This window comes from Lissotriton vulgaris, chromosome 4_1, assembly GCF_964263255.1.
Source record: "Lissotriton vulgaris chromosome 4_1, aLisVul1.2, whole genome shotgun sequence".
Classification (NCBI taxonomy): domain Eukaryota; kingdom Metazoa; phylum Chordata; class Amphibia; order Caudata; family Salamandridae; genus Lissotriton; species Lissotriton vulgaris.
In genome coordinates, this window is record NC_141691.1 from 58,064,383 (window position 1) to 58,078,931 (window position 14,549).

The window sequence follows — 14,549 nt, forward strand, 5'->3', positions numbered from 1 at the left end:
CTATCTAGGCTAAAGCTGCCTCTATAATCCTGCCTGTTTTACCTTTGAGAATAAAGGTTGTGTGTTTCAAAGTTAACAAAGGCAGTGCTTTCTTCTCTGCATTTTCATATAATGTAATTTATATGTCTTTATTTAAGAAATGTAAAGATTTTTCAGGCATTTGGGGGCAGTCTTTTGAGCCTAGTATGGTTAGTTTGGGCTGCATATGTATGTGTATATATATATATATATATATATTTATATTATTGGCTATTGCTCCGGGATCCCGCACGAGGGCGGGACTATTCAGTGCTTATGACTATTGATGAGTATCCCCTGGAAGAGAATCCTATTTTCTCAGTCCTGCTTTTAAACCCACTTCTTCATGGAGCAGTTCAGCCCTACTCCACTCTCAAAACAAGTAATTCTGCACATCTCCATACGTATTACCCTTTGGATGTACAGGGGGAAATGTATGCATGAAATCTACAGGGATAATTAAAAATTTTGACTGAAAGAACTAGCCAGATCCCAAATCGAGAACCTAACGTTGGCCAAAATGTTGCACACTAGGCAATAGCCTGGTTAATTTGCAACTTCTTACTCAGCTCCATTACATGTGCGAATTAAAAGGAAGTTTTATTCCAAGGTGTGTGTGTTTCTGCTGCGGGAAATAAGTGCCTATATAGGGTATTGCAATCGCTTTCTTGCATGCTTTTTAGGATCTTAATTTTGACATCTGGGTTCTGTCAAGTTAGGCCAGGGCCTTGCAATGTCTGATAAGATACACTTCTCATGGACATCGGAAGGGGTATCAAATGGCATCCATGATTTCAGACTTTAGAGGGGTGATTTAGGGAACACAAGCAGGATATAAGTACTTCCACCAGAAATCTAGAGGTCGACATTTTGGTTTTCTCCAATACAGAATACATTATCACCCTTGCTTCTAAACTGATTGACCAACTACATGCGTGATATGTTATAGAGAACTATAACAGTTCATTAGCTAGAGGTTATTATCAACAAGACAAAAACGCTCTCCCGATGAAGGTTACTAAACGTCTCATACGTTAAGTGCAAGAAATAAAAAGCCAACTGTAAACTTAACAAGGAGCCCCACCTCTGTCAAAGCTTACAACAATCCAAGACAAGAACAGAATAGTTCCTGCACAGTAAAGGATCAGCTGCATTTGGATTCTAGATCGCAAAGCACAGTGCAGCAGGATTACCGCAAAGAAGATTAATAGCAATAGATTTTGGGTTCTTAGGATACCAGAAAAGAACAGATCCGCCAAGCTGCACAGTTCAACAGCGTTCCAAATGCAACGCACTAGGGAGCAGCAAGTCACGGGTGGTAAACACAAGCAGAGGGGCATTATTTGCTCCACACTCCACTCTACAGAAGGAAAAGAATGTGTGACTCGTCTGCTTGCAGTAGAACATTATGTAGTAGACACTGGCATGGGCAATTTGAGAATTGAGTAGTACAATACATTCCAGCCCCCTAACCATGCACAAGGGTTAGACAACAATCGGCATACCTGCCCCAAACACTCAGATGAACATATCAACGCAAGACACTCACAGGTAGTTGGCAGCAGATACAATGCACAGCAGTTCAATGAGCCTCAAAATCCATCTTAAACCTGCAATGGGCAAATTTCACTGCAAGTCTTGTTCATCTATTGACAAGTTTTGAACTTTTTTAGTTAAATGTTTAGGCAGTGCCCTTCCCTTTCACATACGTGATAAAAATTAGGTTTTTTTCATCAAAACAATATGGGTAATACTTCACAGCAAATTATGATTTCTGTGGGAAAGGTTTCTTTTCACCAAAATCTTTGCAAGAAAGTGGGACAAGAGCAGCTGAATGAAACGCCCTTTGACAGCAGGGCAAGAAGGCGCAGTGGTTTCAGATAAAACAGCAAATGAACAACCACCAGCAACAGCTGTATCACTAAACTCTAATGAAGTTATGGAAGACACTGTTTCAAGCAGGTGAACTATTCACTCAATTGTGCTGAACAGCAGCTCTAATAATGATACCCGACAATATACTGCTTGCTGTTTACATTTTGCCGCCTGAAAATATCTCATGCTATATTACCTGACCTGCTATGTAACCCATTTTTGACCTTAAACACTTACATGGGAAGTTCGAGAAAGGAGAAAAACAATTTGCAATAGCCTAAAAACTCCTCGGGGCAGAACACTTCATCGGGCCATGTACGGCTCAAGTTGTTTAATGGGTAAAACTACTCTGGCAGCTTCCCAAAGCCCTTTAATGACATGATATGGACAATCAGCACTCACAGGAAACTGTAGGACCTGGCAAGTGTAAGTGTACGTTTAACATTACTGGTAGAGCAGCAAAGGGTATTTCAAAGACCTGAGCATAGTAATAGCGCCTGGGAGAGGGAGATAACATGGACCTTCCCGCATAATTATATGGTCACGTCTATCCCTTTACATAAAACCTCTCTGCCACACATCTCAGTGTCTAGGGTACATCAGTCTTAAAAGGGTACATGAAACAGAGCTTTTCTTGAAAATATTAGATTTTTTAAAAAGGATTTTATACCCGTTCAGATCATGGTTAGAATGGAAGATAAAATATGAAAAATGCAGACACAGCAACACAATATGGTCTTGGGTTTACATCAGCATAAAAAAATAGATTAAAAAGCAAACATCTCATGCAGATGGACACAAAGAACTGTGATGAGAGGGCAAACTGTATGTGACAGAGGTTTACTCTCTCGCCTGCCCCATACTCCCATCACAGCATTCCTGGTTTGATAGAGGCCCGGTGCCTAGTTTTACAAACCTCCTGGGTCCTCACTTCATGAATTACACTGGTCGCTCTCCAACCCAAATTGACCCTTTCTTTAACCTTTTTTATACGTGAATCGTACCATGTCTTAATTTAGAACATAATTTTGTAAGACTGCTTCCTCCAGTTAACAACTGAACACAAACCAACCTGAGGGGAAAGATCTAAAATGCCAGACTCCTGCTCCACGTACACTTCTAATTCCACAGTAGAAAGCAACTGTTGCCACCCCCTCCCGGGCATTTCCTGATCTAGGCTTTCCTAAAAGAGAACCATGTGGTGGACAACACTCAGTGCCAGCACTTCCAGTTACATGTGTCTGTAGTCTCTGGGGTTTTGATACAAAAGACAATCAAACACTGTTTCACCTTCTCAGGTAACCTGTGTTCTACATTTCCACACTGACAATGGTCTTGTCCAACTCAAGCACTTCCAGTTTCAGGCTTTCCTGCAGAAGACCACAAATTCCACCATAGTCCGCAACTTCTGTTACATCCCTCTACAGATCAGGCTTCCATGTGTCCAACTCCAGTGGACGTTCTGTTTCAATGCCGTAAACTATCGCTGGGGATCTCCCACTTATGGCTTCCATTCAGACAAAGGTGGTTCCATCCCCACAAGCACCGTCAGTTCTATGGTTCATTGAAGTAGAACATGACTTAACCTGACAGCCACTTCCACATAATCACCCAATGGCAAGTCCTTGGCATTTCATGTATCCCCATATCTACACTCCTCACTTACATCTGCAAGCTTCGGCTTCTTCTCTGCCACCTCGGGCTACACATTTCACCCCGACATACTAGTCTTCACTTTAGTTCTTCAGACCTTAAAGCACTCTAGGCTCGAGCAGTAACAGCCCATGACCTCTGTGCCTCAGGAAGTCAGTTCCTCACTTCTGCTGCTACTGACTGGAACACAGAATTTAAAATATCCTTGCAAATAACATTACCAAACTTTTTATGAAGTCCACCGTTTTTCTTGTCCATATATAATATATCTATACATATATAAAATGTATATAATATACCTATAATGTATATATATGACATATATACATTATATATATATTATATGTACACCTATAAATAAAATTGTTCTGGTTCCATCGTAGTAAACGGTTAGGAATACAAACATCTCCATGAGGGGGGAGCTCTCCAACATGTTGAATGAACATGAAGACCTGCCCTTATTTTCGAAACTTCTGATGTCCATCTGTCTCATGTGTCTTGAATATGTCCACTTCTTCCTTCCGCTCCTCCAAAAGAATTTCAGTTTTGCTCTTCATTTTTTTTTTTTATAAAAAAGAAAATCTTTCAAGGGTTTTTTCGCATCTCTAGTGGGACTGCAAAAAAGTCCATGCGGGAATGGGTACAGTCACACCTGGGAGTGCGAGAGAACACCTCAACGTAACAAAAACAAAACAAAGAAAAATGTAATCTGTGACAGATCCAAATAAAAAGGTGTTGGTATGGCCAGGGCAGGAAGAGTACTCCAATCTGAATTCCTTTGGGGTTAAGGGGATTAACATCTTCTGCTCACAGGAAGGTCTGGAAGGGGCTTATTTAGAGTTTCTCAGCCGATGGGACCCAGATGTAGTGACCAGATTGATCCTCAATGATCTGCTTGATTTTGTTGTAAATCTCTTCGAGCGAGTCTCCCTGTACAATGGCTGAAATAAAAGGGAGACCAAAAAATCCATTAGTATTGCTAATCCAGAGACCTCAATTTCACCACCAAATCTTAACCAGCTTTCCACATAAAGAATATTTTGGGACAAACTGACGGATTCCCAGATTCTAACAAGCTGTTCACTACTCTCCCTCATTTCTAACTAGGTTGTATCCCTCACCCAGGATCCAAATATGTCCAACCGATAATAAAAAGCCCCCCCCCCCACACACACACAGGAAATCCATCAGCTGTTCGTCATAGACTTCCATTAATTATAATTAATAGCCTCTAAATGTGCATCAGATGTTCGTCACTCAGAGGAGGAACACTTTTTTTTAAAACAAATGGCCATCTAGATCCAATCTTTAGCAATCAACTGAAATAAAACTGCATAGTGAAGTGATTATATAAAAAAAACAACAAGTATCCTTCCTTTGATACCATGAACAAGTTACTTACCTTCGGTAACGCTTTTTCTGGTAGACACAGTATCTGCCTGTGGATTCCTCACCTTGTGAATATCCCCTGCGCAGCAGCCAATCGGAAACTTTTGTAGCTCTCAACGCCGGCGACGTCATGGACAACGTCACAGAGGGTGCGACTCCGCTCGCGACCCCGCTGACGTCACTGGATCCATAATAGGGCCTCGTATGTGTGATGACGTCAGTTCCGCCCTTTTTTCCGTGCCCCCGAGGCACACAGACGGACCGACAAACAGTAATAGTATACATAGTACACAGTATTCAAAACACACACAGTGTGAAATCAATGCAATATGCATGAACATATAAATACATCCATTAATTTTTTTTCCCAAATATACACTTAGCAGGTATAGAAGACTGGACAACGGGGAGGCGGTGGGTCAGTGAGGAATCCACAGGCAGATACTGTATCTACCAGAAAAAGCGTTACCGAAGGTAAGCAACTTGTCCTTCTGATAGATGCATCTGCCAGTGGATTCCTCACCTTGTGAATAGTGTCCCACAGCAGTCCCCACTCCCGGAGTGAGTCCACTCTGGTATACCAAGAAATCCTGGAGGACAGAGCGCGCAAAGTGTCCGTCCCTCCTCACCTCGGTATCCAAGCAGTAATGCTTCGCAAAAGTGTGGAGGGAGGCCCGAGTCGCGGCTCTACAAATATCCTCTACAGGCACACCTCTAGCCAAAGCAGTTGTTGAAGACTTTGCTCTAGTAGAATGAGCCCTTATACCCTCTGGAGGTTCCTTACCAGCCAGGGCGTAGCAGATCTTTACACACAGTATAAGCCATCTCGACAGCGTGCGCTTGTGTACAGCTTTTCCTTTTTTACAACCAGCAAATCCAACAAAAAGCTAGTCGTCCACACGATAGTCTTTAGTCCCATCGAGGTAGAAACTCACCGGCCTCTTAGGGTCTAAACGGTGAAGCCGCTCCTCCTCCTTGGAAGGGTGAGGTGGGGGGGGGGGGGGGGATAGAAGGTAGGTAGGGTAATAGACTGCCCCAGATGGAAAGGAGTTACCACCTTAGGCAGAAAAGCAGCCCCGGTCCTAAGTACCATTCTCTCAGCATGAATGGTCAGGAATGGGGGTTTCGAACTAAGAGCTTGAAGCTCACTTACCCTCCTTGCCGAGGTAATTGCTACAAGAAAAACAGTGTTAAAAGACAGAAGTCTCATGGGACACTTGTGTAAGGGTTCAAAGGGTGAACCCATCAAATAGGTTAAGACCAGATTCAAGTCCCATTGAAGCACAATAAATGGAGTTGAAGGTAATTTGTTGGTAAGACCTTTTATAAAACGTAACACAATAGGTGACTTAAATAAAGACGGCTGGTCCGGCAAACAAAGGAATGCCGACAAGGCCGATAAATAACCTTTTACAGTCGCCACAGCAAAACCTTGCTGGGCTAAAGAAAGAGAAAACTGAAGTAGGTTGGACAAACGAGCTCTCAAGGGGTCAATAGATTTCTCTCCACATCAGGAAACAAATTTGGACCACCTACAGGAATAAATTGACTTGGTGGAAAGACGCCTGGCCGAAAGAATTACGTCCACCACATCAGGCGGGAGAGAAAAAGAATTCAGGTTGCCCCGTTCAATCTCCAGGCATGAACGTGTAAGGTCTGGAGGTGGGGGTGTAGAACCTGCCCCTCCATCTGAGAGAGGAGATCTGCCCTGAGAGGGAGACGGAGCGGCAGGCACGAGGAGAGGTGGAGAAGATCTGTGTACCACACCCTTCTTGGCCAATCCGGGGCGACCAAAATAACTTGGGCCCGGTCTTGGCGAATTTTCCTCAGAATCCGAGGAATCAAGGGTATGGGAGGAAACGCGTAAAGGAGTTTCGAGCTCCAACTCAACTGAAACGCGTCCCCCAAAGCTACCTGCGACGGATACTGGAGACTGCAGAATGACAGGCAGTGAGCGTTCTCGTGAGTGGCGAATAGGTCCACCTGAGGAGTTCCCCACGTCCGGAAGACGTGACGAACCACCTCTGGGTGGAGCCTCCACTCATGGTTGGCTGAGAACTGCCGACTGAGACTGTCTGCGCGAATGTTCAGAACTCCGGCCAGATGATTTACCATCAGACAAATCTGGTGGTCCTGAACCCAGGACCAGAGACGCAGAGCTTCTCTGCAGAGAAGATGCGACCCCACTCCTTCCTGCTTGTTGACTTACCACATCGCGGTTGTGTTGTCCGTCAGGACCTGAACCGACTGACCGCGAAGGGAAGGGAAGAAGGCCTTGAGTGCCAAACTAATCGCCCTCAATTCCAGAAGGTTGATCTGAAGAAACCTTTCCTCTGGAGACCAAAGACCCTTGATCTCCAGATCCCCCAGATGAGCACCCCACCCTAGAGTGGAGGCGTCCGTTATCACTGTGGCAACCGATGGAGGCAGATGAAAGGGCTTTCCTTGAGACAGATTGCCCTCCACGCTCCACCAAGACAGATCCGCTGCAGTGTCTCTGGAGATCCTCACAGACTCCCTGAGATCTCCGTTGTGCTGATACCACTGCCTGCGGAGACACCACTGGAGCACCCTCATGTGCCAGCGTGCATGGTGGACCAGCAGAATGCAGGAAGCAAACAGACCGAGCAGGCGAAGGACCGTCAGGACTGGAACGACCGCTCCATTGTAAAACAAAGGAATCATTTCCTGAATGTTGACAATCCTTTGAGGTGGAGGGAAAGCTCAACAGTAGTGTCCAGTACCGCCCCTATAAACAGGTTGCGCTGTGAGGGCACCAGGTGAGACTTGGGTACATTTATTGAAAAACCCAACCTGTACAACAAGTGAGTTGTCTCTTGCAGATGATGGAGCACCTTCTCTGTGGACTCTACTTTGATCAACCAGTAGTCCAGATAGGGGAATACAGGAATCCCCGCCCTCCTGAGATGAGCTGCCACCACTGCCATCACCTTGGTAAAAACTCGAGGTGCAGTAGTAATTCCAAACGGAAAGACCGCAAACTGATAATGTTGCGACCCCATTGTGAAACGGAGATACTTCCTGTGCGACTCCAGGATCGGGATATGAAAATACGCGTCCTGCAAGTCGAGCGACACCATCCAGTCTTCTTCCAGCAGCGCCTGAAGAACCTGCGCAAGGGTAAGCATCTTGAACTTCTCTTGTTTCAGATAAAGATTCAAGATCCTGAGATCCAGGATTGGGCGAGGCCTGTCATCCTTCTTGGGAATCAGGAAATACCTTGAGTAGCATCCCTGACCCCTTTCCTGCTCTGGAACCACCTCTATCGCGCCTTTCTTTAACAAGGTCAGAACTTCCTCCTGTAGGAGACGGAGATGTTCCTCTGAGCAAGCCCCTTGACAAGGAGGGTAATTTGGAGGGAATTCCCTGAAGGGAAGAGCATACCCATTTGCCACAAGATTGAGAACCCATTGGTCTGTAGGGACCGATTCCCAATCCCGCAGAAAATGGGTAAGCCGACCCCTCCACAGGACCAACATGAATGGGGATAGTAGGGCTGCTTTCCTGCGGCGATAGGGGGAGGTAGAGGAAGAGGAGCAGGAGGGTTGACGACCTCGTAGACCTCCGTTTCTTACTCTAAGATTTATACAGCGTATTTTGTTGCTGCTGCTGCTGCTGCTGCTGACGAGGCTGTCCTTGCGAGCGAAAGGAGGACTTCCCAAATCCTCTGTATCTACGAAAGGAACCTCTGGATTTAGTCTGTAAGCCAAGTGATCTCGCCAAGGCCTTACTATCCTTAAATCTTTCAAGTGCGGCATCAGCCTTCTTACCAAACAGACCTGTACCCTCAAAAGGTAAGTCCAACAAAGTAGCCTGCACATCCTGAGAAAAGTCTGAAGACTTCAGCCAAGATCCCCTTCTCGTAGCCGATGCAGAGCCCATAATTCTAGCCACCAAGTCAGCCGTATCCAGGCCACTTTGAATGACCTGGCACGCAGCAGCTTGGGTATCATCCAAAACCTCCTGAAAGTTCTTCCTGTCTTCATCAGACAGTTTTGGGAGCAACTGTTTAGAGGAATCCATCAGGGCATGGATATACCTTCCCATCAAGCAAGTTGCATTTGTAGATTTCAGTGCCATGCTCGCGGATGAAAACACCTACTTAGCAGACTGGTCAATCCGTTTTGACTCCCTGTCTGCTGGAACCTGAGGGAAAGCCGCTGATGACTTCGAGCAAGCCGCCTGAACTACAAGGCTCTCAGGCGAAGAATGAGCTGACAAAAATTCTGGATCCTCAGGTGTCACCCTACATCTTGATGCCACAGTCCTGGAGACTGCAGGTGCAGACAAAGGCTTCTTCCAAACCTCCAACACTGGCTCCAGAATCGCCTCATTAAATGGTAACAAAGGCTCAGTCACAGAGGACGAAGAATGCAACACTTCAGTCAATAAATTGGACCTGAACTCGGAGGAAGGAAGACTATTGTCCAATAATTCAGCAGCCTTTCTCACAACTGTATGATATGGGGCTACCTCCTTCGAAGGAGCATCTGACCACGGAGAAAAATCCCACTCAGGGGAAACATCAAGACCACTTGCATCTTAATTCTACAAAATAGTCCTCAGAATCAGGAAGTTCACCTTCTTCCATTTCCTGCCGATAGCGTGCCTCTTCCACAGCTCTTTGGGCCTCCCTCCTGGAGCGGATCCTCGGGACTGGAGTCGATGGATCCACAACCGACTCCATCGGATTCAGGACCGGCGTCTAACGCGGATCCGACATCAACGCTTGCGCCGAACGAGGGTGAACAGACGGCACTGGAGATTCTCGGTACGATGCCGGAGATTCTCGGTTCGGCGACGGAAAATTTCAGGACGGCGTCGCTGGAAGAAAGGGCATAAATGGAGCCTGGGCATATGCCTGAGGAACACCCAAATTGTAGGCAAAAGGACACACAGCGAGGGAGGCTTGGACAAAGGTTTCCTGCCTTGGGAGGTGCTAGTACCACCCCAGACAGGATTTTGTGTATTAGGTAGGACAGGGCTGAAAGGAATGAGACATGCCTGGGGCACACAAGGTGCCCTGTGCATACACCGGTTCAAACCAGTTGCTGGGGCACTCCAGCCCGAGCTCAGGCGCGAAACTGGACAAAGGATAGGGGGTGTAACCACCCCCCTACCTGCTCCCACCCATAGGAGGACCTAGAGATAGTCAAGCCCCCTTTTTGCAGGATAAAGGTAGGAGCTGATCTCATTCCAAATCAGATTAATCTGGACTTGAAACTCTACAAGAAGAAACTCTGGACTTCGACATTCTGCTACAGAAGACTGAAGAAAATCTCCCTTGTGGGCAAGGAGTGTCCACCCTGCACAAGCAGGCACCATCAAGCGTCCAGTGGCTTCACTTTGTCGTCTTCCCTCGAGGGTCCAGACTTCAGAGCCCGACGAGACCCGGATTCCCAGACGTCTCCGACCTCAACTCACATCTGCAGCACAGCTGAAATCCGTGGGTGCGACGAGACACGTGGGACCGGCCATCTTGGAGAAACTGCACTTCGCTTCCAGCACGACTTCTGAGGTATCCTCGACAAAGTGCTTTGGGGATTGAGAAGCCCCAGCCCCGAGCAGCTCCTGCACCGAAGACCAGCCCTCCAGCATCCACGAGATCTGCGTGGGGCCCTTCTGCCGGTTTGCTGCTCGACGAGTTGTCTGGTCACTTGCCGGCTGGCTAGTGGCCTCCTAGACGACGATCCACGACATCAACACCGCTGGTCTGGTTGCTCCAGACTGGCCTGTGGTTCCCTGCAAAGTATCCCGGACCCTCCTGGTCCGCACCAGACGCCTTTTCCACTCACCGCGTGGGTTGTCTTTGCCAAGTCCTGTTGATGCCGAATCCGGAACCAACACCGCCGACAGAGAGAGCCTGCGTGGGACAGCTCGTGCCTCCATCCTGGTCGTGGAAGACACCTCCTGGTCCACGTGGCTGCAGAGTCAAGCGTCCACTTTTCACCTGATCGCGACAACAGCATCTGGTTCCTTCCAGGTTCCACTCCAGTCACTGGCTAGTGACTTTGAACATTGTCCCCTCTGCTTTCAGGTCTTCAGCATTCCTGATCCACCCTTGGATCACACCGGACATCTTCCTCCTGGTCGCCTGCAGCATCTTTTTTCAGGCTCCATAGACTTCAACGCAGAAACTCGACACGACTTCACACCTATGCACCCGCAGCCCGTGGGTGAGGTAACAAGAGCATTTCGGTGCTCAAGGGTAGATTGACTCTCCTAGTGTCCAGATTCACAGTCGTTTTAGTCCGAACTAGTCAGGATTGTCCGTACTCACCTTTTTCTTGAACTGTACTGTCCATAGACGTTGTTACGCATCTCGCGTGTGATATCACACTCTGCACACGCGTTCCGTGGGCCTCCTATTACTTACCTAAAGTTAGGGTAGTGTAGTCCCAGCGATCCTGCAGCCTCTGGACAGCTCCATTCCTTCTATCCACTTCCTTATACCACTTGTTTAGTATATGGTTTGTTGCGCCCCTAGGGCAACATTGTAACTTGTGCAACTGAACGTATTTTTCTTAAGAGTCTCAAAGATTTCAGAGGTGTTAGTTAGTTAATAAATATCTTGTTTATTTTCATAACTACCTGTGTGGTGTCCTTTCATTTGGTATTCAAGGGGTTATATGTGGTAAAACAGCTGGCTTCACATGCCAAAAGAGTTTATCTTAAGACTGCTTTGTCCATGCTACCATTAGGATAGCTGGTCTATAAGGTTGACGTACAACCAATCACCATAAGGGTTATTTGGACTGATACAAGGTGATCACTAGAACTAGTGAGCATCATATATCAGGCCAACTTCTCACAAGCACCACCCCAGACAGGATTTTGTGTATCTGGTTAGGTAGGGCGGAGTAGAATCAGACATGCTCGGGGCACACAAGGTGCCCCCGTGCATAGGCCAGTTCAAACACATGCTGGGGCACTCCAGCCCCAGCTCTGGCGCGAAACTGGACAACGGAAAGGGGGTGTAACCACCCCCCATCCTGGTCCCACCCATAGGAGGGACCTAGTAGGTAGTCCAGCCCCTAGAATTAGTTTAAAAGTAGGAGTTGAGCCCAAAGACGGCAGATTACCCTGTAATTCGACTACACAAGAAGAAACTCTGGACCTTCGACGTTCTGCTGCTCAGAAGACTGAAGAATCTCCCTTGTGGCCAAGGAGTGGACACCCTGTGAACACAGTCACCATTCAGCGATCAACGACTGCTTTGCCGCCGCCTCCCGCCTCCCGCCGGAGCCCAAAGCCTGACAAGAACCAGACTCCCAGACATCTAACAGCCCGATCCACAGTCCCTGCTAAGCTGAGACGAGTGGAGGCGACCTGAGACGTGGGACCGGACCTCTTGAAAAGTCCACGAGAAGCTGACTGCGTCGCTGTGCTTGGGGTCTTGAGAAGCCCCACCACCGAGCTACATTTGCACCAAGGACCAGCCCTCCAACTCTCATGAGATCTGCGTGGGGCAACGCTCCGACGCTGGAACCGGGTCGAGAGAGGTATCGGGGACGGCGGCGCCAGAGCTGACACCTGCGGGACCAGCGCCGGTGAGGTAGTCAGGTCAACCGGCGACGATCCGGATCCAGAAGCAGATCCAGTGGGGCCCTGCGGCGCCGGGCCCGAAGGTGCCGTCGGGCCGAAGCACCCGCCGGCGTCGGGGCTGAAGCACCCGACCCGCTAGGGCCCCCAGACGGGTCCTCTGGGCCCAAAGGCGCCACGGAGCCCGCCGGAGGAGTGAGGGACCTCATGGCCATGAGGAAGCGCTCGATCTCCTCCGGCGTCGCTTGCTGCCCAGGGACCGGAGGGTATGGGGCAGGTCGCGACGCCCGCGACTCAGACGGAGCCGCGTGGGCGGTGTCATCCTAAGCCCCGGCGGCATCGCGCGAGCGTCGGGGGGGAAATCGGAAGAGCGATGACGTCTCTTCGATTTCTTGTGCTTACCTGACGACTTCGAACATGAGGAGTGATGTCGACTCCCGGAGCTATGATGGCTCCGACCCCGCGACCGGTCCCTCGACCTGTCTGGACCGGGACCTCTCACGGCATGGGGCCGACTGCCGGAGCTCGAGCCGCTTGCGGGACCGCTCCCGCCTAGCTTTCGATGTTAAGGCCCGACAGTCGGAGCAGGTCTTGTCGTCATGATAGACGCCGAGACAGTGGAGGCACCGTCGGTGAGGGTCGGTGACAGACATCAGCCGGTCGCAGTCCTCACAAGGTTTAAAACGTGGCATCCCTACCGGCACCGATCGGAGTCGAAGGCTCGAAGAATGATCAAAAAGATCTCAAAAAAGTTTAGTTAAAAAATGACCAAGGTACCACTTTTTCCGGATCTGCGCTGCTGGCGCGGAAAAAAGAAGACCTGACGTCAGCATGCGGAGGCGGCGTCTAAGTACTCCGATGACGTCATCACGGCGCCCACGACACTGACGACGGACGCGGAGCCGCAGACGACGCCTACCGACGCGCAAGGGTACTGCTACGCAAAAATTTCCGGATCCAGTCTGACGCCTGGGGATATTCCAAGGTAAGGAATCTAATACTAACCTGTTTCTTTCAGATTGCAACCTCTAAGACAGTTGACTACTTCTTTCACCCTAACTTACAGCCAGAGTGCACCAACGGTACAAAGGCGCAAACCACTACCACAGAGTGGGTGAAGGGGAAACATTATGAGGATAAACAGTTTGCCCTCAAGGCCCACACTAAGTTACAGCTTTTGAATGGCTGAGTTAGCTCCCGGTGGGGTAGACATGAGAATGTAGCTTCTACCTAGTGCTTAATTTGGGAAAGAAAAAGTGCTGGTGCCAGCTGCTCTGCTCAGAAACTGGTGTCTGGGGCAATAAAATGTTGGTGCGTGGAATAAAAAGGCTGGTAGTCTTTAATCCACTACCAGACACCCGTGCCCCTTTTCAGGTTGAGCCTGGGCAGCGCATGCGCTGCTTTGCGAGGCATGTTGTATTGAAGTAGGAACTCGAAGCCCGCCCACATTTTTTATTGGCTTGTGTCATTGTCCACTGTAAACTGTGGCTGTTGGTTGGTCAAAACGTTTAATAGTCCCTCCTTAGTACCATCTAGTATCATTATGTAACCTCCAATGGCAACAACCAGTTATGTGTGCTGTTGCTCGATAGGCTTTAATTACAGCCTCCGAGCACTATTTTCTCAAATAGCATTGTCAGGCACGCTCTCTCCTAAAGCTTTTAAAACATTTGTTATAGCATGTATCTGCTATGCAATAGGCCTCTCATTTGTGACGAGTTTAAGTTATTGGCATTGAAAATGACGATGCCGTTTATTTATCCATTTTAAAAACACAAATAAAATGTACTGTCATTTACAATGCCAATAGCTCAAACTCTCAAATGCGAGACCTATTGCATTGCAAATGCTTGTTTCTAGAGTCAAGAGACACTTCACACCACTGTGAAGTTAGGTTATAACCTACTGAGGTCCAGGTGAACAGCTCTTAATATCTACCTACCTATTACCATATTTGTTTCTAATTATTGAATCCATTGCTAACTATTCACCACCGAGTATAGAATTTCTTACATATATGTGAAACCTTTATCAATCTACAACGCCAAACT

At 47.9% G+C, this 14,549-nt stretch overlaps 1 protein-coding gene across 4 annotated transcripts in view; it reads right to left on the reverse strand.

Moving 5' to 3' along the window:
* Positions 1-2,536: 2,536 nt before the first annotated feature.
* DLG3 (discs large MAGUK scaffold protein 3) overlaps positions 2,537-14,549 on the reverse strand; it is a 2,000,883-nt gene continuing 1,988,870 nt past the window's right edge. For all 4 annotated transcript variants that reach the window (XM_086918303.1, XM_086918301.1, XM_086918300.1 and 1 more), the window contains one exon: positions 2,537-4,487. In XM_086918303.1, coding sequence (XP_086774429.1) covers positions 4,381-4,487 — 107 coding nt within the window. In that variant the 3' untranslated portion in view covers positions 2,537-4,380. The remainder of the gene's footprint in view (positions 4,488-14,549) is intronic.